At 44.1% G+C, this 27,204-nt stretch overlaps 8 protein-coding genes across 8 annotated transcripts; 4 read left to right on the top strand and 4 right to left on the bottom strand.

Moving 5' to 3' along the window:
* Positions 1-595: 595 nt before the first annotated feature.
* BJX68DRAFT_258926 (proteasome core particle subunit alpha 7) lies at positions 596-1,730 on the top strand (the record flags this gene model as incomplete). The annotated part of the gene is made up of 5 exons (XM_071043616.1): positions 596-598; positions 653-718; positions 770-928; positions 1,004-1,330; positions 1,401-1,730. The coding sequence occupies 5 exons, from the start codon at positions 596-598 to the stop codon at positions 1,728-1,730; spliced, it is 885 nt and encodes a 294-aa protein (XP_070893421.1).
* BJX68DRAFT_199154 (lumazine synthase RIB4) lies at positions 1,381-2,865 on the bottom strand. Its single transcript, XM_071037541.1, has 3 exons — positions 2,616-2,865; positions 2,398-2,563; positions 1,381-2,273 (listed from the first exon to the last, which is right to left on the bottom strand). Exons 1-3 carry the CDS (start codon positions 2,656-2,658, stop codon positions 1,859-1,861), a joined length of 624 nt encoding a protein of 207 aa, XP_070893420.1. The 5' UTR covers positions 2,659-2,865; the 3' UTR covers positions 1,381-1,858.
* Position 2,866: 1 nt separating this feature from the next.
* Positions 2,867-6,099, bottom strand: gfa1 (glutamine--fructose-6-phosphate transaminase (isomerizing) GFA1). Its single transcript, XM_071037540.1, has 6 exons — positions 5,650-6,099; positions 5,516-5,586; positions 5,140-5,371; positions 3,654-5,047; positions 3,434-3,595; positions 2,867-3,378 (listed from the first exon to the last, which is right to left on the bottom strand). The coding sequence occupies exons 1-6, from the start codon at positions 5,652-5,654 to the stop codon at positions 3,158-3,160; spliced, it is 2,085 nt and encodes a 694-aa protein (XP_070893419.1). The 5' UTR covers positions 5,655-6,099; the 3' UTR covers positions 2,867-3,157.
* Positions 6,100-8,903: 2,804 nt separating this feature from the next.
* On the top strand, positions 8,904-12,599 carry set1 (histone methyltransferase SET1; the record flags this gene model as incomplete). Its single annotated transcript, XM_071047156.1, has 2 exons — positions 8,904-12,429; positions 12,496-12,599. 2 exons carry the CDS (start codon positions 8,904-8,906, stop codon positions 12,597-12,599), a joined length of 3,630 nt encoding a protein of 1,209 aa, XP_070893418.1.
* Positions 12,600-13,095: 496 nt separating this feature from the next.
* Positions 13,096-13,578, bottom strand: BJX68DRAFT_258922 (RNA methylation protein TRM112; the record flags this gene model as incomplete). The annotated part of the gene is made up of 2 exons (XM_071043615.1): positions 13,096-13,329; positions 13,393-13,578. The coding sequence occupies 2 exons, from the start codon at positions 13,576-13,578 to the stop codon at positions 13,096-13,098; spliced, it is 420 nt and encodes a 139-aa protein (XP_070893417.1).
* Positions 13,579-13,698: 120 nt separating this feature from the next.
* BJX68DRAFT_247937 (ubiquitin-2 like Rad60 SUMO-like-domain-containing protein) lies at positions 13,699-15,371 on the bottom strand. Its single transcript, XM_071041848.1, has one exon. The coding sequence runs from the start codon at positions 15,163-15,165 to the stop codon at positions 13,969-13,971; it is 1,197 nt and encodes a 398-aa protein (XP_070893416.1). The 5' UTR covers positions 15,166-15,371; the 3' UTR covers positions 13,699-13,968.
* Positions 15,372-15,386: 15 nt separating this feature from the next.
* On the top strand, positions 15,387-16,546 carry BJX68DRAFT_247936 (U4/U6-U5 snRNP complex subunit LSM6). Its single transcript, XM_071041847.1, has 3 exons — positions 15,387-15,628; positions 15,696-15,809; positions 15,878-16,546. The coding sequence occupies exons 1-3, from the start codon at positions 15,523-15,525 to the stop codon at positions 15,898-15,900; spliced, it is 243 nt and encodes an 80-aa protein (XP_070893415.1). The 5' UTR covers positions 15,387-15,522; the 3' UTR covers positions 15,901-16,546.
* On the top strand, positions 16,547-21,346 carry BJX68DRAFT_247933 (inositol polyphosphate kinase VIP1). The gene is made up of 4 exons (XM_071041846.1): positions 16,547-16,755; positions 16,868-19,563; positions 19,620-20,964; positions 21,021-21,346. The coding sequence occupies exons 2-4, from the start codon at positions 17,172-17,174 to the stop codon at positions 21,085-21,087; spliced, it is 3,804 nt and encodes a 1,267-aa protein (XP_070893414.1). The 5' UTR covers positions 16,547-16,755; positions 16,868-17,171; the 3' UTR covers positions 21,088-21,346.
* Positions 21,347-27,204: the final 5,858 nt, after the last annotated feature.

Here is a 27,204-nt window from a genome sequence, read left to right as displayed (position 1 = left end):
GAAGTAAAGAGGTTCAGGAGCTCTGAGCACAAAAGCCTCGCTTATGTAGGTATCAAAAGCGAAGTACAAGTCCTTTGAAAACCTGGTCCGAGCGAGATATACAGAGCAAGGCAAGAACGCTGTGGGTTGACTAGGCTGTCGATGCCCAAGCGTTGGGCATGGAGAGGTTGCGGGGCTAAACAAGGGTACAGGCACGGATGATTTAGAAAAGTGATTTATTGATGGTTGAAGGTTTCTGGATAGTTACGAGACCAGCTCTCTTCGAAGAAAAGTGAGACAATGTGTTTTTCTTCAAATGTTTGGATAGGGAGAAATGAGCCTTGGGTTGATGACGATTGAAGAGGGGAGAGGTCATGTGACGCTGGCAACGTGACGCGACGACGCTGGAACCTAGAGCAACCTTAGTAAGGTCCGAAGCTAGCTCCAGCATCTACGAACCGCCGCCGACTACTGGCGATATCACCTTGAAAGCTTCCCCAGTACCTTCACGCGCTCTTCCAAGCATTATTGTCTTTACAACGCTCCTCTACAGACCTCCATCCACCAAGACCATTGCTACGACTGTCATATTCTGTGATTGAATCAATCTTCCGCCATGGTCTGTTTGCCGACCTCATCCAGCTGCCAGTCCTAGCTAACGCTGACAACCCAGACGTCCATCGGCACCGGTTACGATCTTTCTAACTCAGTCTTCTCCCCAGATGGCCGAAATTTCCAGGTACTGTGGGCCCCTGGGAGGAGCTATACCACAGCTAACAGTGTGCCATAGGTCGAATATGCTGTCAAAGCTGTCGAGAATGGCGGAACCGCCGTAGGTATTAGGTGCAAGGACGGTGTTGTCTTAGCTGTCGAGAAGATCATCACTAGCAAGCTTTTGAAGCCAGGCGCAAACAAGAGGATATCCACTGTGGACCGCCATGTCGGCATCGTAAGGCGATCCCTATGACCAACCCATCGTGCTTCCCAGCAATTTGTGCTGACCCCAGATTTCATTCAAATCTAGGTTTCTGCTGGGTTAGCCCCTGATGGCCGTCATTTTGTTTCTCGTGCCCGCGATGAAGCTGCCTCGTGGCGAGGTGTCTATAAGGGCCCCATTCCTATTTCCGCTCTAGCAAACCGCCTTGGTAGCTACGTGCAAGCCTACACACTGTACTCTAGCGTGCGGCCATTTGGCGTAACATCTATTGTCGGAGGTTGGGACTCTGAAGCTGAGCTCGCTGTGGACGGCCAAGTAGGGAGCGGTCCTCAATCGGGCGCCGGTGGTAAGGTCAAGGGAGCAAAGTCTGGGGGGCCGGGCTTATATATGATCGAACCGAGTGGTTTATACTGGGTACGCTATTCTCCTATTCTCACCCAAGTCATTCTGCTGCGCTAATGCTGACTTTTCATCTCTCTACAAGGGCTACTACGGCGCTGCCACCGGCAAAGGAAGACAGGCGGCTAAAGCAGAGCTTGAAAAGCTGGACCTTGCCTCGGAGAGAATTAGTCTGCATGATGCCGTGAAGGAGGCAGCTAGAATTATCTATGTTGCTCATGAGGACAACAAGGATAAAGAGTTCGAACTGGAGATGAGCTGGATTAGTTCGCTAGATGGACCAACAAAGGGCAGGCACGAGGAGGTACCGAAAGAGCTTCTCGAGGAGGCAGAGCGAGCCGCCAAGCGGGCCTTGGAAGGAGATGATGAGGAAGACGAAGAGGGCGCAAAGGGGAGCGAGCGGATGGAAGAGTGAAGCTAGCAAATTATCTGCACATGTTAACAAGCGAAGAACTTATTCTGACGTCTTTACATTGACCTAAAAGCCGCAGCTTGGATAGCCATGTCTGGGCTTGTCTTTTAGAATCTCACGGCCCAGGTTGTTCAGTTGAGCACACCCTCAGCCCAGCCCTTCCTCCGAACACCCAGCTCAACCGCCGCATTACCCCAGTCTTCGCCGTGGTTGTGCATCTTTCCACTACCCAGTCCCGCTCTCTCAAGTCCCTGCTCTTCAGTCAAAAGCGTAAGAACTCCGAAGATTACTGGTACCCCAGTATCGAGCTGGACACGCATCAACCCGTGGGTAACGGCTTCCGAGATGTACTCGAAATGCATTGTCTCACCCTTGATGAGAACCCCAATGGCGATTATAGCGTCATATGGCTTGGACGACGCCGCCGAGGTCGACGACCCCGTTTTGCTCAGGTCAGTTGTAGAAGAAGAGAGTAGGTCCGTTGCGCTGATGCCTTCGCCGGATGACCCCGCGTTGGCCGCTTGTATTTGCGAGGCCGAGTAGATGCTGGACCAAGAGAAAGGAGGTTAAAACCGCTTATTCAAGAACCGAAAGGATTGCATGCAGATTTTTGATCGAAGCCATTCCGGCCGGTTCAAGGTTCCTGAGGCCGTCGGTGTGAGGGGCTTACCGCTGGACAGTGTATGGTAGCTCGTAGCTTCCTGGAACAGTGAAAGTCTCGATATGATCCTCCGCCACGCCAGATGCTCGAAGGGTCTTCTTGGCGCCCTCCACGAGGGGTCCAATTATCCCCATGTTCCATCTGGCGTGGACAATCGCGATCCGCAAGCCCGCTCCTGGACACTGTTAGCGGACGGTTGATGACGATGGAGGGGTAGGAGGTCCCACCGTCATATGACTGAGGAGCTCCTGGACCTTTAAGAGACTGCATTGTGCTATACGATTCGAGAACAAGAGCGACTGGCAAACCGAGTTGAGCTGGGAAGTACAGAGAAATTCTGTTTCTAGGGCAGCACTTTACGGACGGAGTATTCGTTGGATCTCCGGATCTGCCTGTTGCATTCAGAATTCCGATGTGGGGAAATCTGATTACTACTCACTCCACTCCCAACAGCCGAACTAGATAGATCACGTATCTAGATGGACATTTCTCGAGGCCATTGAGAACACGAGGTTCTTTGAAAGTACATTGCATGTTATAGAGGCAGTCGTTACCATTATTGAAGCTTGGATAACCATAACCGTAGGGCGTATACACAGCAGCAGCGCAAGCCCTAAAACAAATATCTAAAGACAACAGCGCCGACCACATGGTCTCCCTGAGACCACGTGAATATAAACCATCCGAAGGCAATGACACCGCTAAGTCCTAATACCCTCGATCCCAGATAACTTTAAAATCGTTTTCTTTCCTGCTTCTCCGCAAAAGTCTACTCAACAGTGACGGACTTGGCGAGGTTGCGGGGGAAATCAACATTCAAGCCCTCGCCAACAGCAAGCCAGTAGGAAATCAGCTGTAGGGGGATGACATTGAGAAGACCCTGCAGGCAATCCACAGTCTTTGGTACCTCAATCTTCTCGGTCTGAGTGGACGAGAATTCAGGATCATCATTATTGCAAATCACGATTGGGCGACCACCTCGAGCAATGACTGCGCCATCGTTAGATTTGTGGGTAATGGGAAAATTGGTTAATTGGAAACTAACCTTGCTGGTAGGCATTCAGCGACTTGGTGAAGAGACCATCGCGGGTGAGAATCATGATGATGGGTAGATTCTCGTCAACGAGAGCAAGAACACCATGCTTCAGTTCGCCAGACATGACAGCTTCGCAATGCAGGTATGAGATTTCTTTGATTTTAAGGGCACCTGTTGCTTAGTTAGTAATGTAAATCTGGAATGTTGTGTTCATATGGAGTATACTAACCTTCAAGCGCCGTAGGGAACTGACCACCTCTGCCCAGCAAAAGCAAGCTTTTCTGGTTCTTGAAGAAGCGTTCACACATTTGTTTGATGGGTTCGTTGAGCTTCAAGATTTCTCTGAACTGATCGGAAACCTGAGCAAGACCCTCCATAATCTCCTCGCGTCTCTTTTGCTTTGAAGCACGGTCTTCGCTGAGAGAAAGGGCGAACATGACCATAGCAACAAACTGGGAGGTGTAAGCCTTGGTCGAGGCAACACCAATCTCAGGGCCAGCGTTGATATGAACACCACAGTGAGTCAGGAGAGAGATCGATGATCCGACAACGTTGACAATACCGACAGTCAGAGCTCCCCGTTCAAGACAGTAACGGAGAGCCATGAGTGAGTCTGCCGTTTCACCAGATTGAGAAACGAAGACACATGTATCATCACGGAAGACGGGTGCCTGCCTGTCCAGGAAGTCGGATGCAAGTTCAACTGCAATCGGGATCTCAGTAAGCTCCTCAAACACTCCGCGAACCGCCATGCATGAGTGGTAACTAGTACCGCACGCAATGAAGATGATTCTCCGGCACCGACGAATGGTAGAAATGTACTGTCTAAGCCCACCAAGCGTAACTTGCTTGTTAGCAACATCCAGACGTCCTCTCATCGTGTTCACCACTGATTCGGGTTGTTCAAAGATCTCCTTCTGCATGAAGTGGTCGAATTTACCCTTCATGATTTCCTGCAGTTCAAGCTCAAGAGTCTGAATAGCACGAACGTTGGAAGTACCGTCATCCTTGGTCAAGCGGTGGATGTTGAGTTGACCCTCGTGGATGTGCGCAATATCATCATCTTCGAGGTACAGAACCTTCTTGGTGTGTTCAACAATTGCAGAGGGATCGGATGACAAGAAAAATTCAGCCGGCTGAGGAATCCCATCGTCGGACAAGAATGCACGGGACTGGGATCGGTGAAGAAGGGATTTATCAGGAGGAGCAAGAAGGCCGGTGGCGGACTTCTTAATGGCGACATTCTGGGAAGCCTGCTCCGCAGGAAGAGCGACATCTTCTGAATACTCCACATCCACAAAGTCCACCTTCATCTTCCGGGAAGTTCTCACACCAATAACAAGGGGAGAACCCTTGCGGGCGGCGATCACTTCATGGGGATAATGCACAGACTTGATCAAGAGACCGAAAGCGCCTGCAAGCTCCTTGATAACGGCCTTCGCCAGCACGGTGAAATCAATGTCAGGCTGCTGATCGTATAGATACTTGGCGAGTTTGGCAATACACTCGGTGTCTGTCTCAGTCTCGAAACGGAATCCCTTGCTCTCCAAGAGAGCCTTTAGCTCCTTATAGTTGGTAATGATACCATTGTGAACAACGGAGAATTCCCAGTTGGGGTCAGACCTATTAGTGGAGCGATTTCATTAGCTTTGTCTTGTCTGTTGTAGGTTCGAGCCGTTCGAAACAACGTTGGTTAAGTAGACCACTTGGCGTACCTGTGAGGATGGCAGTTTCGGCGAGAAGGCGTTCCGTGAGTGGCCCAACGTGTGTGAGAGATACCCGCGTGTGATTCGAAAGACTTGGTGAGATCGGGTTTGGACTCCTCAATGAGCTCCTTCAACTTGGCAACCTTTCCAACTTCCTTGAAGGCACAAACTTCGTTCTTCTTATCGCCATCGACAGCAAGTCCAGCGGAGTCATATCCGCGGTATTCAAGCCGCGAGAGTCCTGGGCGAACATTCAAGTAAGCAAGAGAGACAATCAACCAGAGGGTACGGATATGGAGTCAGGGAAGATTAGAGTGGAATAGGGTCGGAGGATGTAAACGCCGTGGAAAGACGCTGTTTGGAAAGGTTGCTAGAAAACTCATACCATTGAGCAACGTGTCAAGGATGTATTTGCGGTCCCTCTCCACGAGGTAGTTGATATAACCGAAGATGCCACTTGGCGGTGTTAGTCAACACAATTCCAGAAAAAGGAGAGTGAGCTCATGTAGTCAAACTAACCACATGTTTAAGTAGGTGCGTGAAAAATGAGGATGAGAAAGAAGGTGAGATGGATGGCTTGTGTTCGAATGCTAAATTGGCGTGTGTACAGGTGGATTGACTGGAGATCTGTAGCGAGCGGACGGTTGACCGTTAGTGAGGGGAAACACCATGGAGGGGGAATTCGGTGCACCAAACGTACAGTGGGAAGGCGAGGTATCGAATTAACGAAAGACCTGATGGAGCGAGAGGCAGAGCTGGGAATTGACTGAAGGGAGAAGCAAGAAGGATAATTGATTGATTATTGAGGGAGAGCAAAGAGTGGAAAGAGGGGGGAGCTGTTGTTATGAAGGTTTTATGTTGTGAGATCGGCCCACCTTGGCTTTCCAAACCAGGGAAGCTGCTCTCGACACCGACTCTCATCCATGACTAGTGGCCAATAACCCGCCTCTGCGCCTCACACAACTCAACAGGAATGTCTCACTTTCTCACCCAGGGCTGGGTTCACGCTTAACAAGAGTAGGAATTCAATTTTCCGGCTGTCGTTGCCATGCAGAGAACTAGTAGTCTACCCCACTATGGGTGATTATTCTTAGCTCTTGCTTGGGACATGGGTGGTCAATTCCTCTCGGTACTCCGAGCGGAAGACAAAAAACTGGCTACAGTTGCTAAGAATAACGCACCCACAGTTTTATACATCCCCACTTCTTTCTCGCTCCCTTTCTCGATCTTTCGTCGGGACAGATTAGATTTGTGGATACGTATCACGGTGGCACGGGCAGAACGATGCATTCCTCCACGCTTCCACTGTCCACATCCCTGACAAGGAGAGCTAGTGATGTGAGTTTAAGTCAGTGGCTAAAGCCCCCTTGTTCTGCGCCAACTGACCTCGTCGACTCGTTGAGGATATTACGGACACGCCGCAGTCCGAAAGATCAGCTGCTTGCGATTCGCTCAGCTTTACCCCCAGTCGACATTTGAAACGCCTCAGCCGAGATGCTCAGGAGAACATTCAATAATCTATGCTTACAAAATACGGAGGCAAGCACTCCTCTGCACTGATGCCACTACTAAATTCGAGAGATCTACATGTGGTGCCAACTGCTGAGCTATGATTGAACGGGTGTGTACCGGAGTACTATTTGATTGAGACCATAAACTTGAACTACATAATACCACTACTACCTATTTCAAAAGAATAACTCAAATCTCCTCTACATATTTGGGTAAAAGGAGGTGGCGGCGACTATACTACGGAGTGCCAGGCCATACAGTCTAAATCAAGTCTAATCCACAGAGGCCATGATCAATCTGGTTATTATTGAGCCTCTCAACTGGAGTTGCGATAGCATCAGGCCTGCTCTTGTAGTTGCTATTTTTAATTTTAGAGCATTTTAGGCTATGTTGTAAGTTAGTTAACTATTGGACTAGCTTGACTAAGCCTCGCGCTATCGGCTCCAGGTGAACGACATGCTGTTTGACGGAAACTCAGAACGGTGAAGATGAGAAGCCTCAGATGATAGATACAAGTCCTCAGCCAGCGCTATAAAAGTTCGAGACTCGAGTTTCAAGGTAATTTGGTAAAGCTTTAGATACCCTGAGCCACCCGCGACCAGCGAACCTTCAACCGATGAATGACTAGGTACGACGCAGACGAAAGATTCAGCGTGCATAGACGAAGCTAATTTATTCTTCCTCCGTGTCTAGTCCCTTTTTCTCAGAGCCGCAGTTTACGGCGCAGGCTTTTATTATTAGAGCCTAGACAGGGGCGAGGATCGAGCATACGGAGTACTACTCCGTACAGGGTACATTGTCGTCCTCCGGACTCCAATGTGGATTTCAAGATTCAGCCTCAACCATTATTAACATTCTCGCAAAAAAAGTTCGTTCGGCGGGGCTCGTGTGGCATTATTGTGGCGAAGCAACAGATTCTGCCATGGGATGGTACAGAGTAGTTCGAAGCCTACCATAAGGAGGCTGCCCGGTGGCCGGGCCTCGAATTCAAAAAGTGATGTCATTTGGTCCTCAGGCACACCCTGGTCCTGCCGCCTGCGGGTGCCAGGTGGGAATGCCTTCAATCCCATTTCGTGATACAACAAGGCCCTGGCACATTAGAGAAGCCTTTCGAGATTCCCTATTATGACGGTCTGCTTTTTCGTTTACCCGACCCTGCCTTTCTACCCGCCAGATGACATAAGGGTAGAAACATAGAACTGGCGACCAGGCCATGTACCTCGTCTCCATCCAGCAGGTGTATTGGGTGTTCTTTTCTGTAAACCAACATCCAGAATAAGCGGAGGAAAGGATCCCTTCCCAGCTGTATGCTTCAAAATGAAAATAAGTCCTGAACGCCAAATTTGGAGGTCAGCGATTGTTGACGGATCCCTCGAAACCCCGCGCCGATTGCAAATTGTGACATTGTCACTGTAGCCGATCGCACACATATGTAATGGAGAGCATAACGGCAATACCACGCCAGCACGAGCGAAGTATGGTGCGTTGCCTGAGCGCATGGAAAGGATTGCTGATGTTGAGCACGCGCTGTCGAGGGTCGATGCTAGCCAACCAGTTTGTCATGATGCCATGTCATACCGAGCTTCGTGTTGATATTTGAATCAAGAACCCATGTATGCTTGTCGGGTTGACTCTCTTTGCCAGGGTGGATGCTCTTCGTTGTCCAGAAAGTCGGTGCTGGAGCTGGAAATGCAGGGACAAGAAAAAGAACAACTCTTCTCTCTCCCGTCGACCGCCTAACTTTTCCCTTCCATTCCAATTTTACCCTCTTGCTGGCGGTTCTCCCCCATCAATCCTCGACAATACAGGAGCTAATAACTACATCATCCGGGCTTTAATCCTCCCTGCAGCTTGCTATCGAACAATATCTGCTGCCGCCTCAGGAACCCACGCCCCCCCTCCTCCCTCCCCCGCTCCCTCGCTCTTTCGTGATCCGCCTTGTTCGCGTCTTGGTCGCGTTGAAAGGGCCTAGGACGGATGCGAGCGGTTGCTCCCACACCCCGTCTCAATTGAAGCCCTCCATCTTTTTCCCTAATTCTCCCCCAAGCGCATTTACTCTCAATATTGCCCTCTTCGCTTGTTTCCCGCTGTCAGTCTTCTTCGTTTGTGTACACTGCACCTCTAAAGTAAGCGGATTCTGCCGCTTTGCGTCAGGAGGTTTGCTTGATCGTCTATCATCCGCGCATTTGCTGGTAGGGACGTCAAGGATGCTGCCATCCAGTGGCAGTGATTTTGGTTTTGGCTTCTAGCCATATCTCATTATGTCGCGCTCTTCCGCAGGTTTTGCAGACTTTTTTCCTACCGCTCCGTCAGTCATTCAGCAAAAACGATTCAAAGCCACTAAAGAGCGACAGCGGTCAAGGGCTCAACCCGACAAGGAGCATACCCATGAAGATCGCGCCATCCCACCTGCGCCCAGGGCGGTTGAGGAAGCGATTATTGGCGACGTTCCTCCCTCAGAGGCAGTACCGGCTCCTTCGGCGGAGTTGAGCAAATCGCGGAGAGAGTTTACGGGAGATGGCTTGGTCAGTCCTGGAGGAATGGGCAGCCCAGCAGTCAACTCATCTGGGCCTGGGACAGGATCTTCGAATGAGATTCGCCTCGATACTTTGACGCCTCTCACAAATGCGGAGTCTTCACCGCATCACAAGTCAAGTCCGTCTCAAATCAAGGCAACAAACGGCACTACGAATGACCGCTCCAAAGAACACCAGACTGAAGCATCAAAAAATACCATGACCCCTCTTTGTACACCACCGACCCCAACACAGCAACCGCAAAGCCATCGTCCCAGCATTGTTAGGGGCTGCAAGCTGGTTCACGATCCTGACAAAGCTTCATCAAAGGATAAGCGGAAGAAGCCTTGCTACGTGGATATTGTCACAAACGAACAGGAGGAAAGCTTGCCGGACCCTCGTCTGAGCATACAGAACTATTCCCGCGGCGCTGGATGCAGGCAGAAAACGAAATATCGACCCGCCCCTTATGTCCTAAGACATTGGCCGTACGACCCAGCTACCACGGTAGGACCAGGACCTCCCGTGCAATTAGTCGTCACTGGCTTTGATCCCTTGACTCCTCTGGCGCCGATTACTGCTCTCTTCTCAAGCTTTGGCGACATCTCAGAAATCAACAACCGCACGGATCCAATAACGGGACGGTTTCTCGGAATATGCTCTATCAAGTATAAGGACAGTCCTTCCTTCCATGGCGGTGGGCCGGTTTCCGCAGCCGGGGCGGCGAGGCGCGCTTATTTCGAGTGCAAGAAAGGACAGCGCATTGGCAATCATCGTGTCAGGGTCGAGCTGGACCGCGATGGGGTGATTTCCGGGAAACTCGTCTCGAGAGCAATAGAGGCTCAGAGGATGGGATCCAAAAACGATTTGCAGATTTCGGATGAGGTTAAAGCCGAAGTTGAAATTCAAAAGAACGAGCCTCCACCAGAGGCACCAAAAGGCCCTTCAGGAAAGTCCTCCATGCGTCCTCTGCCTCTCGTACCCGAGGGTCCAAGGGCAAACTTTGCGAAACCAGCAGTGCCGTCTCTAGTGGAAGAGGTTCCTATACTGAGCCAGATAAAGCGCGATCCCTACATTTTCATCGCGCATTGCTACGTTCCAGTCTTAAGCCACACCGTGCCACATTTGAAGAAGCGGCTCAAAGTATTTGGATGGAAAGACATTCGATGTGACAAGACTGGGTACTATATAGTCTTTGAGAACTCTCGTCGCGGCGAAGAAGAAACGGCCAGGTGCTACAAGTACTCGCACATGAAGCCCTTGTTCACATACATCATGAACATGGAAAGCCAGCCCTACGGCAACCCGCATTATGAACGCAGCCCAAGTCCTGAGCGATTGAAACGAGAAAAGCGGGCTAAAGCAGAGTCCGAACGGCTGAAACGGGAGGCTGAACTGGACGTCGAAGAAGAAAAGAAACAGCGAGCCCTAGACTTTGATCCGTGCAAGGAAGTCTTGGCCATAATAGTGAAAGATCTTAAAGACAAGCTTCTTGAAGATACCAAGTCACGGATAGCTGCGCCGGCATTATATGAATTCCTGGATCCAGACCGACACGCACTGCGGAGAAGGCAATTGGGAATACCTGATCCAGAGGGAGTAAAGCGGCCAATGTTTCGCCTTGACTTTGACAGTCGGGACAGCACACCTGATCCACATTCAAGACTGCGGCACCCCCTCAGTACACCTGGGCTTAACATCCTTGCACTTCCCCGTATCAGGAAGTCGCATCGACTCGACCGTACAGAAACAGCTTTCTTAGATGAGAGGCGCAAGCAACCTCTAAGAAGGAAAGAGGTTCGGCCTCTTTACCATCGCCTACAACAGCTACATGATGAGGAAGAATCAGACGATGAGCAGCACACCCCTCTATCTAGGGACACCGAGGATGATGAAGAGAGTCGGGCCCAAAGTCGTATGAGCTCAGCCACCGAATCCGACGATGGTGAGGATACAGAACCGTTCGATGTCTCGACAGACGTACTGGACAGCAAGGGTCCTGATGATTTGGCAAATGCAGATATGGGAGTTGCTGATGAAGGATTCTCTCCATCCCGAAAGAGGAAAAGAATCGGCGATGACTTCGATCATCGGAAAAAGCAAAAGGGAGATGATGCCTTCAATCTGGAGCAGGATGATACGCCGACCGGGGGCCTGCCAACTTATCTGGAGAGTACCGATAAGGACATCATTGCTCAAAGGACGTCTGGATTGGCAAAGGACTCTCGGGGCCTGGACGACGACACAAACTTATCGCGCTCAGAGGGGCTTGATATACAATACCCGGATGGTGAATATGCTCAGCCGTTGTCTGAGGATGCGGTTGACGAAGCCGCCGGTCATGGTGGACCCAGGCTGGAAGTTGAATGGAGAACCTCTAATGACGAACCCCGGCCGATCGTTGATGATGACGACCTGATTGTTCTGGACTTGGATGGATGGCAGAACCTGGTCAAGGATGACGAGGATCTACTGTTCCTTCGTAATATCCTCAAGGAGCAAACCCCGTCTAGCGTCGGCAACCTTTCCGCTTGGGCCTGGCGACAGAAGGAGATCAAAGCTCTAAATCGCCCCGGCGATATAGGACCCACGCAGCAGCCGGCTACTATCAATGGCTACTATGTCCCGAATACAACAGGCGCTGCTCGGACCGAAGGAAGAAAGAGGATTCTTGAGTCTGAGAAATCAAAGTATCTTCCACACCGTATCAAGGTGCAAAAGGCTCGTGAAGAGCGTGAGGCCAAGGCCAAAAGCGACCCGCAGAATGCTGCCGCCGAGGCCGCGCGCATTGCTGCCGCAAAGACGATTTCCAAATCGACATCTCGATCAACAAGAGTCAACAACCGCAGGCTTATTGCAGATATCAATGCACAAAAACAAGCTCTACCAGCGCAGAGCGGTGATAGCGATGCTCTCCGTTTCAATCAGCTGAAGAAGCGAAAGAAGCCAGTGCGGTTCGCACGGTCCGCGATTCATAATTGGGGTCTTTATGCGGAAGTCAATATTTCTGCCAACGAGATGATTATCGAGTATGTTGGAGAGAAAGTACGGCAGCAGGTTGCCGATATGAGGGAAAGGCGGTACCTCAAAAGCGGTATTGGCAGTAGCTATTTGTTCCGCATCGATGAAAATACAGTCATTGACGCGACAAAGAGGGGTGGCATTGCTAGGTTTATCAACCATAGCTGCACTCCAAACTGTACCGCCAAAATCATCAAGGTTGATGGGAGCAAACGAATCGTTATTTACGCGTTGAGGGACATTGAAAGAGGTGAGACCCTCCTATATGCTAGATATATCAAGTCATCCAACCACGAACCATACTGACTTATTGCAGACGAGGAGCTGACCTACGACTACAAATTCGAGAGGGAGTGGGATAGTGATGACCGGATTCCATGCCTTTGTGGCTCGGCCGGATGCAAGGGATTTTTGAATTAAGATCCCTACTAGGGACGCTTGCCCATATTTCATTTCCCATGCTTTCCACTCAATTCCTGCCGCTGGATTTGGGGCTTATGAGGCTTATTTCACGACCACGTGGGACGTGACTCTGCGGTGTGGTGCATTTGCTTTGAGGCGTTCTTGGCGAAAATTTGCATTCATTTAGCCCCGGTTGGTTGTTCCCGTTCGCCTTTTAGGGATGATTGTTGTGCGTGGCGGGCTATCACTGTATCACTTGCAGCTTCCATGTATCATAGGAAATCTGGTCGCACCCAGATTTCACTTAAGAGATAATTGAAGGTTCGGATAGACTTTGCATGAATTATTGGCGTAAGGTGGATTAAAGAGCAACCTCGTCAAAAGCATCTGGGCTAGACGCTGATGTTTTATACCACACGGCCCGTATGTGATTGAACATTAAAGTGCGAAGGGGTAGGGGATTAAAAGACACACGTCATCAGACTTGGAATTAGAACCATGTTAGCAACGACTTTCATCTAGCAATAGACATAGAATTGAGGGTGCCAAGTTTCATACCTAAATGACTGGGAAGCAGAAAATTCGCGATGCCCTCTTTGATCATGTATTCGTGGCCACAGTTTCCACAAATCAGCTTGCCTTCAGCGACCTGTGTCTCCAATAGCAGTCTATGGAGGTCCTTCAAAAGCTGTTCATTTTCAAGCGCCTCGCCCTCGGGTTTGATCTCCGGGATGTTGGGAAAGTTGAGCTGATAGAACGATCGAATCAGATGGGCGCCGAATGGTTTACAGAACTAAGTCCTGGCACCTACCTCATTTGCCATCTTATGAAGCCCCTCCCAGTCGACTCGGGTAATGATATTTCGTATGAACTCTGGCTGGAAATCAACGTCCTGTAGCTCAAGCTCAACTTCTCGGAAATGGAGCGGAAATGCGTCGGGGGATCCTTTGCAAGCCTTGACCGCGCATGTCAGAAAATTGACAGTGAGTAATTTCATCTTGCACGTTGATTATAAGTAGTCTGGCTTTCGATTCCAGATGCTAATGATGATGTGTTTTTGCCAAATGGAGGGGAAAAGTAGATTTAAACTCGGTGGGGAGGGAGGGAACTTCTCCCGCCGCCATGCGCAAAAAAAATATATCCTTATCGTAGCCTTCCGATCCTTATCTTCTTTTGCCGCGCCCTCAACATCAACGTCATAGCAAAAATTACGTCTCTCAATATTGTGAAGAAAACATAGGGAAAATATAGCCCGAGCGCCCAAAAATATCTGCCGATCGGGTCTTCAGGCGCCAACTGTTGTGACGACATGGTCGAGGAAGGCATGGTTGTATGAATATCAATGCACTGTCCGGATAGCGAAAGGACATTTCCGATTGCATGTTGATTATACTAGTCTCTTAACGAGAACATCAATTAGATCGCCATCGTCCATCTCATAATCCGCCAAACAAGACTGAGGATTCAATCGATCACCGTCGAACGCAAGATATATCTCGAACTCTGTGGATATGCTCCTTGCCTCACGGAAGGCTGTGACAACGTGGGACACGTGCGTCTTCGGTGTCACCCGAAGTCTGAAGTCATCAAGTCCCGGGCACTTGAGGATAATCTCACTCCACGTTTCCTGTTCAGTATCTTGAGGCTCAGCAGATGCGGGAGGCGTCGAGCCGGACCGAAACATGCTCGGTGAAGGTTGATATGCAGCTGTAAGAATTTCTTCAGTAACAGCCTCCATATGTATTCGAATATCCTGTGCCTCGCCAAAAATATCGCCGAAGGCAGATGTGTCCTTGCTAAAAGCACTGTGTGCATTAATATTCAGAGATCTACAGGTCGTGACGTCAAAGAGCCGTCTGCCCTTCCAAGTCAAAATGACTGTCGGATGGAGCTCTTTTGGTAGGTTCTGGTGGATACACCATGCGAGACGAACTCCTTTCAGGGATTGTGACATTTTGCGGTGGATGATCAAAGGCCTGGTATTCGCGATCCTCGAAGTTATGAGGATTTGAACGACCGTGTTGTCTAGGGCGGAGTTGCGGTCACTACGAGATGTATCCGCCTGTGCTGAAGTGTCTGTAACGTTGGAGGGACATGTTGAAAGTTCTTCTGGCTCTTCTTTGCTTGTCGCATCAGTAAAAGGTGACTGGATGGGAGCCGCTGCTGAGACAAGTTGAGGCGACTCGCTCTCTCGAACTGGCGGGGATGTGGAAACTTCTCTGTCCATCGCCATGGGCGGGGATTTATTATCAACAACCGAATGACGGCTTACACTGGCTCGACTATCAGGACTGGTATCATCCTGAACGGTCAACGGAGGGGGTGAACTGTCTGACGGTGTCCGTTGTTTTGACATCGGTTGTTCCTCAGTACCAGTGTCTTCGCTACCTCCTTCTTCCGCGAAGTTTGAAACATGCTGACGTTTCTGCGGACTGGACTGGCGAGCACCTGCTCGTCGCTCCCGCGCGTTTTTGTTGATTGCGATGATATCATTGTAGGTTTGGCCAGAGCGGCGATAAAATTCTGGATCGCCGCTGTCCTTGCCCGTGCTTGCCCAAGCGGGTTTATTAAAGAAAGATCGCATGCCCGAATCGTTCTCGCGATATAAAAAAAACCGTCCCCTTTATCCAAAACACAGCTGGGAAGGAGAAAGTAAGTGTTTTGGTGTTCTCGTCGCTTCCAAATCATGAACATGGATGAAGAGACGGAGAGAGGAAAGAGGGAAAGGGAGAGAGATTGTTGAAATCTTCGTGCGGAAGATACCTAGTAGATGGTCATCTTCGAATGAGACACGTGCGGGTGTGCCCGCTTTCGTCGATTTCTCTCCCTCTAAGTGTCTACCACGCTCCTCCTCAACCTTGGAACACCACACGTCAATCGAGACATATTTCTTGTTCTCAATTTTTGTCTTAAAGCGAAGGACACAGCCGGTCAACCAAAGATGGAGAATGGTGCATCGTCTGAAGGGAAAGATCCGTCCGCCTTCTTGGGTGAGATAATCGGGGCTCCTGTGACAGTCAAATTGAACTCTGGTGTTGTATACAAAGGTTGTTTTTCATAAACCCCGGACTCCACAGACAGGTAGATGGCAAGGGACGCTAACGCTCATACTAGGCGAACTTCAGTCTGTAGATGGCTACATGAACATTGCCTTGGAGAAGTCACAGGAATTTGTCAGTGGCAAGCTCACCCGTAGCTATGGAGATGCCTTCATTCGAGGAAATAATGGTACCGAATCCCTTTCCGCCAGTCATATTTTCAAAACATAGTGCTGATATATTCCTGGTTGTCTATAGTGCTATACATCGCGGCAATTTGATGTGAGCGATTCCTCGCCGCGGAGGAGGACTTGAAACCGATCGATAGCAACAACCCCACGCCGGGCCCCTCATCCTTTCAATTTCGCGTGAGCTAAAGGCGTCCAATGCAAAGAAGGTCCTTGTGGTTGACCGGGAATCATGGAAAACCAAACAGTCTGAAGCCCATGCACTGCACGCGCTACCCTCGTCGTGATCTCCAAGGAAAGAGACCGGCAACAGCTTTCTAAATCAGCTTTGAGAATTAGCGATACTCGTGACACTACCAACCAATAAGGACTGAATTATCCATCCGTAATGTTCTGCGCATGGTTTATAGTTGCAAGTGCTTAGCTGTAAGTTGTGTTCTCTATGTCATCAGCTAGCTCCTTGTCATTTTTCTGATAGCAGCTATCTCGTGGGTCTCATGGGTCTGACAGTCTCAACACCAAACAATCTGGAGAATGAGAGTTTCCAATGTTCTCATCAGCCGTCGGTTTGGTAAACGATCCAAGCAGCGGTGCAGTGGGACACAATACGTAGCATCGACTGTATCCATTGAGTAGACAAATTCGTAGCGAGTAACTCGGCCGGGGTATGGCCTGCCGGCAGCTGCCGACTATAATTAGACCCGACCGGACCTGAACCCCCACGGGATTGCTCTCGTTGGAGGCTGTCGACTAACTTTGAGAGCGAAATCGAACCTCTTATCCTACTTTGCCCTCATACGACCAGAGTTTTCCAGAACAACAGTTTAGCATCTCAAATGACACCTGGGCTGGAATAATTATTGTGTCATTATTGGCAATCCGCAACCCAGTGGGACCAGTTGTGGCGATTGCCTTGAGCTAACTAACATGGCCGTCCGGATGAGATAGGTAGGTGAGCCCCTGGAAAATAACAGGCAGACTTTTCCCACTTCAAAGGATATACACAAATCAAAGCCGATTAAAGCTCTGCGCTAAACGGGACTTATCAATATCGAGGCAGTCACTGTAACCGACCCGCAGTTTGATTTCTAGACGTTCCATGCGCACCCGATGAACTAGAACTTGGAACCATGGAAACCCAAGCAGCTCCTCTCCTTCCCCTGCTATGAGCCTGTCTGTCCGCTTCCTTAAGTTCACAATACGGAAAGTCCGCTCCGCTCCAACAAAGGACATGACGGTGCAAGTCCCTTTGACAGCCAATTTATCGCATTAGGAAAAGCAAGGATCACAAAAGTGCCCTGAGGGCCAACCAATCCAGTTCCTACAATATTCTTTTCCCTGATACACTTTTCCAATTTCTTCAAATGGCTCATACCGGTGACAATACTGGCGGGGCTCCCCCCGGGTTTAGCCCCTCTCTCAAATCGAGTGCATCGGCATCCAACAGCGGGCCAGATGAGGAAAAGCCGTCATCTCGGTTCTCTTTTGACTCATCGGCATCCAGCTCATCGAGAAATGTTACGCATGGCTCTCAAGCCCACCAGTCGAAGACCTCCAAACCTGAGAACGCGCCAGATGTACAGAGCCAAAGCCGAGGAGCCCATTCTTCTGCACGATCATCCAGTCGGACGCCAAGAAGACTCAGCGGAAGCACTGCTGCAAGCTCAATCAGCGAGGTGGAGGTTATTCCTGGTTATCTCGGCAAGATTGGCGTCTGTGCCCTGGATGTGAAGGCTCGCAGCAAACCTAGTCAGAATATCCTCACTCGCCTTCAATCGAAGGGTGACTTCGAAGTGATTGTCTTCGGTGACAAGGTGATCCTTGACGAGGCAGTGGAAAATTGGCCGGTCTGCGATTATCTGATTGCCTTCTTTTCCGACGGATTTCCTCTAGACAAGGCTATTGCATATGCGAAGCTCAGAAAGCCCTTCTGCGTCAATGACTTGCCGATGCAAAAGGTCTTATGGGACCGGCGTCTCTGCCTGCGCATCCTAGACCATATGAGTGTCCCCACTCCTCGAAGAATGGAGGTTAACCGAGACGGTGGACCTACTCTTGAGTCGACGGACCTTGCACAGCATGTATATAAGCTGACAGGTGTCAAACTTGATGGTCCCACCGACGGTACGGGGGGCGGTTCGCCGAGAACCAAAACCGTTGCAATCTCCGATGATGGTGACTCGCTCATTGTTGACGGCAAGATCTTCAGAAAACCTTTCGTTGAGAAACCAGTTGATGGTGAAAATCATAACATACACATCTACTTTCCCAATGATCAACAGTACGGAGGTGGTGGTAGGCGGCTTTTCCGGAAGGTTGGAAACAAGAGCTCTGAATACGATCCCAACCTTGTAATTCCCCGGTCGGTTACGGAAAAGGCCACCAGTTACATATACGAACAGTTCCTCAGAGTTGACAATGCGGAAGACGTCAAAGCTTACACGGTTGGTCCAGATTTTTGCCATGCAGAAACTCGCAAATCTCCTGTAGTTGACGGGCTCGTGCGCCGCAACACGCATGGAAAAGAACTTAGGTACATTACCAAATTGAGCAAGGAGGAAGCTTCAATAGCATCAAAGATATCATACGGGTTTGGACAGAGGATTTGTGGCTTTGACATGCTTCGAGTCGGTGACAGAAGCTACGTGATTGATGTCAATGGCTGGAGCTTTGTGAAGGACAACAATGACTATTATGACAGATGTGCCAGCATTCTCAGGGACATCTTTATCCAAGAGAAGCGCAAGCGTGATGGTATTGTGGAAGCTCCTGAAGCACTGTCTCCTGATCCCTCTCATCCTTCATGGAGACATTCGGTGACCCACCGGCAAGCATTGAAAACATTGCTGAAGTCTCCCAGCTCGGCTAAGCCTAATGCTGGCCAGCAACACAACAAGGTTCCAGACGCTGGGTCTACAGAGTCGCTCCAGACGGGTTTGTCGCTGTCTAACCATGATACTTTGGACCAGGGCAATGGACAAAAATCCGCCGCTCCAAGGGATAACGCGGTGTCTCCTAGTCTACACATCAACCAGAACACGACTCAAGCCAATACGCCTGTTGATAATTCAAACGGAGCTAACCCCCCGCCACCCGCATCCAAGCATTCGTGGAAATTGAAGGGCATGGTAGCCGTGATCCGGCATGCCGATCGAACTCCAAAGCAGAAATTCAAGTTCACCTTTCACAGCCAACCATTTATCGACCTACTGAAAGGACACCAAGAGGAAGTTGTCATCAAAGGCGAATCTGCTTTGCGTAGCGTTTCCGATGCCGTGGATTACGCGTTGAGGCATGGACTTGAGGATGCTGACAAATTGAAGTTGCTCCGTACCTCCTTGGAGAAAAAAGGCGGCTGGCCCGGGACCAAAGTGCAAATAAAACCGATGTTCAGAAAACGAAAGCCCGATGAGGGCTTAGAACAATCGTCGGTTCGTGGTGAGGCGGTTGAGAAAGAGCCGATTTCTCCTTCGCCCAGCGATGCATTTCAGGATGGTGAAGACATGGGCAGGCCGCAGACACGAAGTGATTCGATCTCTGGCGCGACGTTCTCGAGGTTTTCCGCGGTGGAAAACGACCTCATCCTTGATAAACTGCAACTGGTGATTAAATGGGGGGGGGAGCCCACTCATGCAGCACGATATCAATCCCAAGACCTTGGCCTTACCATGCGAGATGATCTAAAACTGATGAATAAGGAGGCGCTCAACAATGTTCGGGTTTTCACAAGCTCGGAGAGGAGGGTCAGTACCAGTGGTAAGTCAATACAGACGGCAGTATACTTGAATCATATCATTAACTGAGACCACTAGCTCAAATATGGGCTTGCTCGTTTCTTGATCAGAAGGAAATTCCAGAGGGTTTTATACAGGTCAGAAAGGACCTCCTGGACGACTCGAATGCGGCGAAGGATCTCATGGATAAGGTGAAGAAGAAGCTGAAACTGCTTTTGCGGGAAGGATCCGCGCCTTCACAATTTACATGGCCAAAAGAGAATATTCCTGAACCGTCGGTTGTTTTGGCCACAGTTGTGGAGTTGATGAAGTTTCATCGGGACATTATGCGACATAACTTCCAGAAGTTGGACAACCCTGCGCGGACCTCTATGAACGCAAGTGGGGATGTTGACCAGTCAAACAGTTCGCGTCCTGCGGCCTTACCTAATGGTAATCCTGCATCGTCTTCTATCCAAGGACGCTGGTGCACAGGCGAGGATCCCATGCTTTTCAAGGAAAGATGGGAGAAACTATTCGCCGAATTTTGCGATACAGAAAAAGTTGACCCTAGCAAGTTATCTGAACTATATGACAGCATGAAGTTTGATGCGCTCCACAATCGGCAGTTCCTTGAGTGGGTTTTTACGCCTCCAGATACTGAAGACAGCGATTATGGCGTACCGGACGTTCCTCGGAGGAGGTTTTCTAGGAAGGAACCAGCCGCGGAGGTGAAAGCTGGGAACTACGATGGAGCCACCCATGGAAAAACCGACGAACAGCACATTGAAGGCCAAACCTTGGCACATCGATTCGGTCTGAAGAGGCGTGCGTTGGAGTCCATCCCGCATTTGCGGGCACTCGACGACACTTACGACCATTACTTCAAATTGTATCCAAGCTCTAATTCATCAAAGACTAAGCTGGATTCTCGGCTTTCCAAGTTGCGGGAGTTGTACAAACTAGCCAAGGTGCTATTCGACTACGTGACTCCCCAGGAGTACGGCATCACTGACACGGAAAAGCTTGAGATTGGCTTGTTGACATCTCTGCCACTACTGCAGGAAATCGTGAGGGATTTAGAGGAGGTTCAGGCCTCGTCGGATGCAAAATCCGTGTTCTACTTCACCAAAGAGTCACACATATACACCCTTTTGAACTGCATTCTAGAGGGTGGGATTCAGACTAAGATAGCTCGTTCCGCCATTCCAGAGTTGGATTACCTCTCACAGATTTGCTTCGAACTTTATGAAGCCAGAGATAGTGAATCATCGACAAACTCTTACTCCATCAGAATCTCTATTAGCCCAGGGTGTCACGCTTTTGATCCGTTGGATGTACACCTCGACTCAAGGCATGCTATTGGCTGTGCGCCTCGACGCAGCCTTACCGCACATCAGGATTGGAAGGAGGTGATTGAGACGCTAAAAGCAAAATTCAACACGTCAGTATACACATGGCACTCGTCTTTACTTCTCGAGGACTAATGGTGTGCTTTAGTGTCAAACTTCCAAAGACCTTTACGGCTGTAAACCTGAGCGAAAAGCTTGTGTCACGGCCTGTGTAGACCATGTCACGCCTGGTTAATGGGCGAGATTGTGGCTACTGTTGCATTCGAGTGTGTGCTTGTCTTTTGTTGCATAAATAGACGATGCAAATTCTAGGAACCATTTTCATTAGTAGCAAGAATACCATAATCAAAGCTATAAGGTCCTTTGGCCTTCATAAGGGTTGTAAATGGTGTGTAAGGTAATAATAATAATAATAATAAATATGCTTATTATAATAGTCTAATTTAATCAAGGGAATGAATTAAGGCCCTCGCGAATATATTTGGATATTTGTAATCTATATGTAAGCGGCGAGGTCGGATCAATGTTGGATGTCAGTTGGTCTTTATGTGGAAGGTACAGCATGAAGCTTAAGACAGTGGCACTCATCGTGAGTTGCTTGGTACCTGAGTGTAAGGCCCTCGCGAATGTACTTAGTTATTTGCAACCTATAGTCCTTAGTCAGCCTGTTAGCTAACATAATTCCCGGGTGGTCCGGTCATCACGGGTGATCCAGTCACCCACCAAAAATTCCTCGCGCGTTCAACGCGTAATTATTTAAATAACTACCATGCCACTAAAATCGCGTTAATCGCGTTAAAACTTGGTGGAGTAAGAGGGTAGAATCTAGCTTATAATTTAAGCTCTTAAAATAATGAGATTCTAAGTATTATTAAGCGGCATAGATCTTTAATGTGCCTAATTTAATACTTTAGGATTAAATATAAGGATACTTATTCTAAGGAGAACTCTATAATTAGAACCTCTAGCTATCTTAAACCCAGGAAGATACCTTAATATAATGGATAATATTATGAGATATATATAGTATTGCTCCTAGACCTTTACATGTCTAGTAAATAGTAAATATAATCCTCTAATAAGATATACTAACCCCCCTTACGCCTATTAGAAAGAACTAGGTCATGTAGTTTATTAAATATTATAATAGCCTTAAATGCTGCTTTACTTAATAATTTAACTACTAGAGGGCGCTCTATGAGGACGCTAGGGTTATTAGAGATTAGTTTAAGCGCTTAAAAGAGGTTTAAGATAAGCATGGTATTTAGGATAAAGATGGTATTTGGGGTAAAGATATTTATAATTTTAATAAGACTAGCTTTACTATAGGTCTTATTATAACTACCAAAGTAGTTATATGGTTAAATATACTAGAAAGGCCTTATCTTATTTAACTAGGTTAGCGCGAATAGGTTATTATAATTAAGTATATTAGCTCTATAGGATTTAGTATTCTAATATATATTATCTTTAAAGGAAAGGTCTATATATAGGGATAGTTTAAAGATCTTAATTTACCATGTAATTAGAGGATTAAAGTAAGTATAAATAGATAGATAATAGATTAGATAGGCCTCTAGTAGCTAGAATACTACTTTATTCCTATAATAACTACGTGGACTAAGGGAGGGTCTTAATTACTAGTTCTAGATAGCTATAGGAGGTACCTTATACCTAAGTTTAATAAAATATATAAAGATGATAATATTATATATATTTACATGCCTTCTTATTTATCTCACCTCTTATAACTACTAGATATTAGTTATTTTAGCTTAATAAAGCGCGCTTATAGGGGCCCTATTAAGGCGAAGATATAGTTAGGATATAACTATATTAATAAGCTTAACTTCTTAAAGGCCTATCTTATAGCTTACTAATAGGTCTTCTCCATAGAGACTATTTAAAGTAGCTTCCACGTAGCTAGAATATAGTCTTATGATCCTAGCTAGGTGCTTAATATATTAAATTATATAGTTTGTGCGCCTAGTCCCCTAGTAAGTAGAGAGGGGGCTTTAATAAGCTCTCCCATACTTATTACGCCTTATAATAGTTTATTAGCTATATAAGAAAGCTTTATTAGTTAAGAAGATACTTATTAGAGGTTATTAAACCTTCTTTAGTCCTTCTAAGCAAGTGCTAGATAAGCTTATAAAGGGCTATAAGATAGTAATATATAATACTATAATAACGCTTAAGGAATTAAATAATCTCCGCGTAGAGAGCTAAGTTTAATATCTAAAAAAGAGTTAATCTAAGTATTAAATAAGTCCTATATCTAGTCTATAAGTTTAAAAAGTAAGAGATCTAATTTTATTAAGAAATAAGTTGTTAGAAGAGCTATGGGGCCCTTAAGTATATCTACTTTAGAACCTTTAGTAGCCTGAAAACGCGCTCTACTAACGTACTCTAAATATTAAATTTAGGGATATATTAGGACTTAGTGTCCTAATTACTATAAAGCTTAGTTTATTTAAAAATATTAAGAATTATATTGTTAGGAATAGCTTTAAGTTTAATAAGTATCTATATTTTTAGTGGGTAACTGGATCACCCGTGATGACCGGACCACCCGGGAATTACGTTAACTAAGCCTATAAAGAATTTCGTCTACTTATAAAGAGTTAATTTTAATCTTTAGTATTAATTTATTATTTAATTTTTATTTTTAAAATTAGGCTATTATAATAAGCTATTTATTTTTATTACTGCTTTTTATACTACTTATAAACCTTAAAAGGCTAAAAACTTTTACAATTTTAATACTTAATACTATAAGTAGACTATTAAAAGTAATAATAATTAATATATAAATAGGGTTATAATACAGCTAGAACCTTTATAATTAAATATTTTATAATAGTAAATTAGGCATATTTATAACCTAGAATATAATATATTTTTTTTAAAAAAAATTAATTAGTGAAGTTTTACCAATTTTATGAATACTTACCCTTATAATTACTGATTTAGGGGTAATTTTTAAAATAATTAAATAATTTATAAACTCTATATAAAAATAATTCAAATAAAGTTAAAGACCTTATAGGCCTTATTATTTAAAAAACTACGATATTAAGTTAAAAAATATAATATACAAAATATATTATAATTTTTTAAAGTAAATAATTATAATATTCTTTTATAAATACACATATAAAGTTATTATTTTATATTCTATTTTTTAAAAAAATTTACGTTTAATTATTACTTAAAAAAATAGTACTATACTAGTACCTATATAAATTACTATAAATTTATATAAAAAAGTAGGCCTTTAAAAATACTAATAATTATAAAAAGCTAGATTAATACTAAGTTAGGTACCCATTATAATAAAATAATAATAACTTTTTATAAAAATACTTTTATTATAAAAAGGTAGACTATTATAAGCCTAACTACCTAGACCTTATAAAAAATAAAAATAAGGGTCAGATTTAATGTAAAGTATTTATAATTAAAATAACTATATTTATATAACTAACCTTTACTAATAAAAAATAGCTTATTATAATTTTTTTTTATAAAAGTAACCCTGTCTAGTAAAGTTGTTAGAAGTTATAAAATATTTATAAATAATAAAAATAAAGTTATTATAGTTCCCTTTTTATAAAATAAATAGGGACCTAGTAAAATGATCGCCCATTTGGTCAAAATGACCGCCCCTAAACCCATTTTAGCATAGCTGTGGGAGCCAGCTAGGACTATTCCTAAAGTAGTTTAGCAGCCAGGCAGAATCACTACTAGGGAGCTTATCACTCACTACCTTACTAAAAATAATTAATTAATTAATTAATTACTTGACAAAGTTAACATATAATATTTATTAATTTCTATACTCTAAATAAACTAGTAGCTCCTTCCTATGATGGAATAGCATAATACAGAAATAGTTAATAGCTAGGATATTATTAGAAGAAATATCTATATTAATAATAATTATAGTGGTAAGGTTGGTACATAATTATTTTAGTAGGGAAACTATAAAGAAAATTTAAAGTAGTAAGAGCTCCTGCTGGCTACTAAACTATTTTAGGAATAGTCCTAGCTGGCTCCTGTAGCTAGGCCAAAATGGGTTTAGGGGCCGACATTTTGACTAAATAGGCGGTCATTTTAGTAGTTCCTAATAAATAAAGTAGAACCTTCTTCTCTATTAAATTTTTATATAAACTATAAACAAAAAATGGCTATATAATAAAAAAGTTATAAGGTAGTTTTTTACCTTTAAAATTTATAAAGTATGTAAAAAGTTTAAAATAAATATAACAATATTTTTAAATATTTTATAACCTTTAAAATATTATAACTAAAGATCTATAATTCTAAGACACAAGGCTAAAAAAATTCTATAAAACCCCTTTAAAAATAAAAATTATGTATAATAAGAAAAATATTTATACCCTAGACAGGTATTCTAGGTTAGTATAATATATATAAAAAGGAATTATAAATAAAAATTTATTATTATGATATTAAGATCTTATAAAAAAAATTAAAAAAATTATAAAAAAAATTTAAAGATTAATCTAAAGCTAAATAAAAAGTCTTTATTTAAAGCTTTTTATTATTACTTTTTATAGGAGTTAGCTATAATTTATAAGCATATTTAAATTATATTTATAGTGGATAAGCCCCTTAGCCTTTTTCTCTTTTATAAAAAAGTTATTTACTATATATACCTAAAAAATAGGGGATATATATATATTAACTATTATAAATAAAATATGTTTTTTTTTTTAAAAAAAAAGACTACCACTTTTTTGAATTAAGATAATTAAATAATATAAAAAAAAGTTATATAGCTTAACCTTTATAATACCTACTATAAAATATATATTATAAAGGATTATAAGTAAAAATAGCCTTTTATATAAAATATAAGCTATTTAAGTACTTCGTAGTACCTTTTATACTTATTAATATATCTATAATATATTATATATAAACTAGATATTTTATAATCTATTAAATATTATTATAATTGTCTACCTAAATAATAATATTATATTTTTATAAAAGATAAGGTTATACTAGGGTTATATTTATAAGGTATTAAAAAGGCTATAAAAGGTAGGCCTTTATTATAAATAAAATATATATACTTTTATAATATAATAAATTAACTTTTTAGGGTATATTATTATATTTTAAAAGTTAATATAAAAGTATTATAAATAGCTATTATGTATAACTAGCTAATATTGAAAATAGTCTATAAGATTTTTATCTTTTTAAGATTTATAAACTAGTACTACTAGTTTATATATTTTTATATAAATATTATATATTAATAAATTTTTTAGTAAGTCTAAAAATAGGCTAGTATAAATTATTAAAAATAAAAAAGATTATAACCCTAAAGAATTATAAAGCTATAAAAATTCTAAAAATTCTAAAAAAGGCTATAAAAATAGTTTTATTTAAATTATATTATAAAAAACTTACTAGCCAGGCTAGAAATAAATATTTTAAAAAAAAAGCTTTATAAAGTCATTATTTAGTTATATTTAAATAAAACATAACGGCTAGTAGCCTTTTCTATAAAAGTTATTTTGAATAATAAAAACTATATAAATAGGTAAAGGTTATAATTATAAAGTCTTTTTAAAAAAATATTATCTATAAGGTAGCTACTAGGAAATTAAGATTATTATTAACTATAAAATACTAAATAAATTTTAATTATTAATAAAAAATTTTTTATAAATATATTTACTAGTGCTACTTTCTAGTAGGGTTTAAGTTTTAAATTACCTATCATGTAGGTATTTTTTCTTTATTCTTATATAGATCGTAGTCCTTTTATTATTCTATAATAGTTTTCTTATTCTAGTATTATTTCTTCTTTAAGTAATAGCTCTTTATAGCTCTAGTTATCTAGTATTTCTCTTATATTTATAAGAGTTAATATTTATAAGAAGTTAGTATTCATAAGAAATTATTTATAAAATCATTTCTTTTCTTTATACTTATACCTTTCTTAGTTTACTTTATAAGTATTCTTTTCTAACCCTTTTTATAAAAATCTGTTTAAAATAACTACTCTACCTTTCTATTTATATTCTATTTTAGCTACCTCTTTTATATCTTTTATACCATTATACTTACAATTTTTTCTTTCTAATTAGGAGGAGTCGCCCTATAGGGGGAATTTAGATATATATTACTCTTTCTACTCTTTATAAGAGCTTATATAAGCTTTATAAGGGTTTATAACTCCTTTTTATAACTATAGTTACTAATCTGGGTATACAGGCCCCCCCCTATAGTGTTGATTTAGCCTTTCTCTATGCCTGCCCCTATGCCTGCCCCTGCTACTATATCTACCC

The sequence above is a fragment of the Aspergillus pseudodeflectus genome (assembly GCF_044049435.1).
Source record: "Aspergillus pseudodeflectus strain CBS 756.74 chromosome Unknown BJX68scaffold_76, whole genome shotgun sequence".
Classification (NCBI taxonomy): Eukaryota; Fungi; Ascomycota; class Eurotiomycetes; order Eurotiales; family Aspergillaceae; genus Aspergillus; species Aspergillus pseudodeflectus.
Note: the sequence above shows the minus strand (reverse complement) of the source record. Positions and strands in the feature narration are given on the sequence as shown.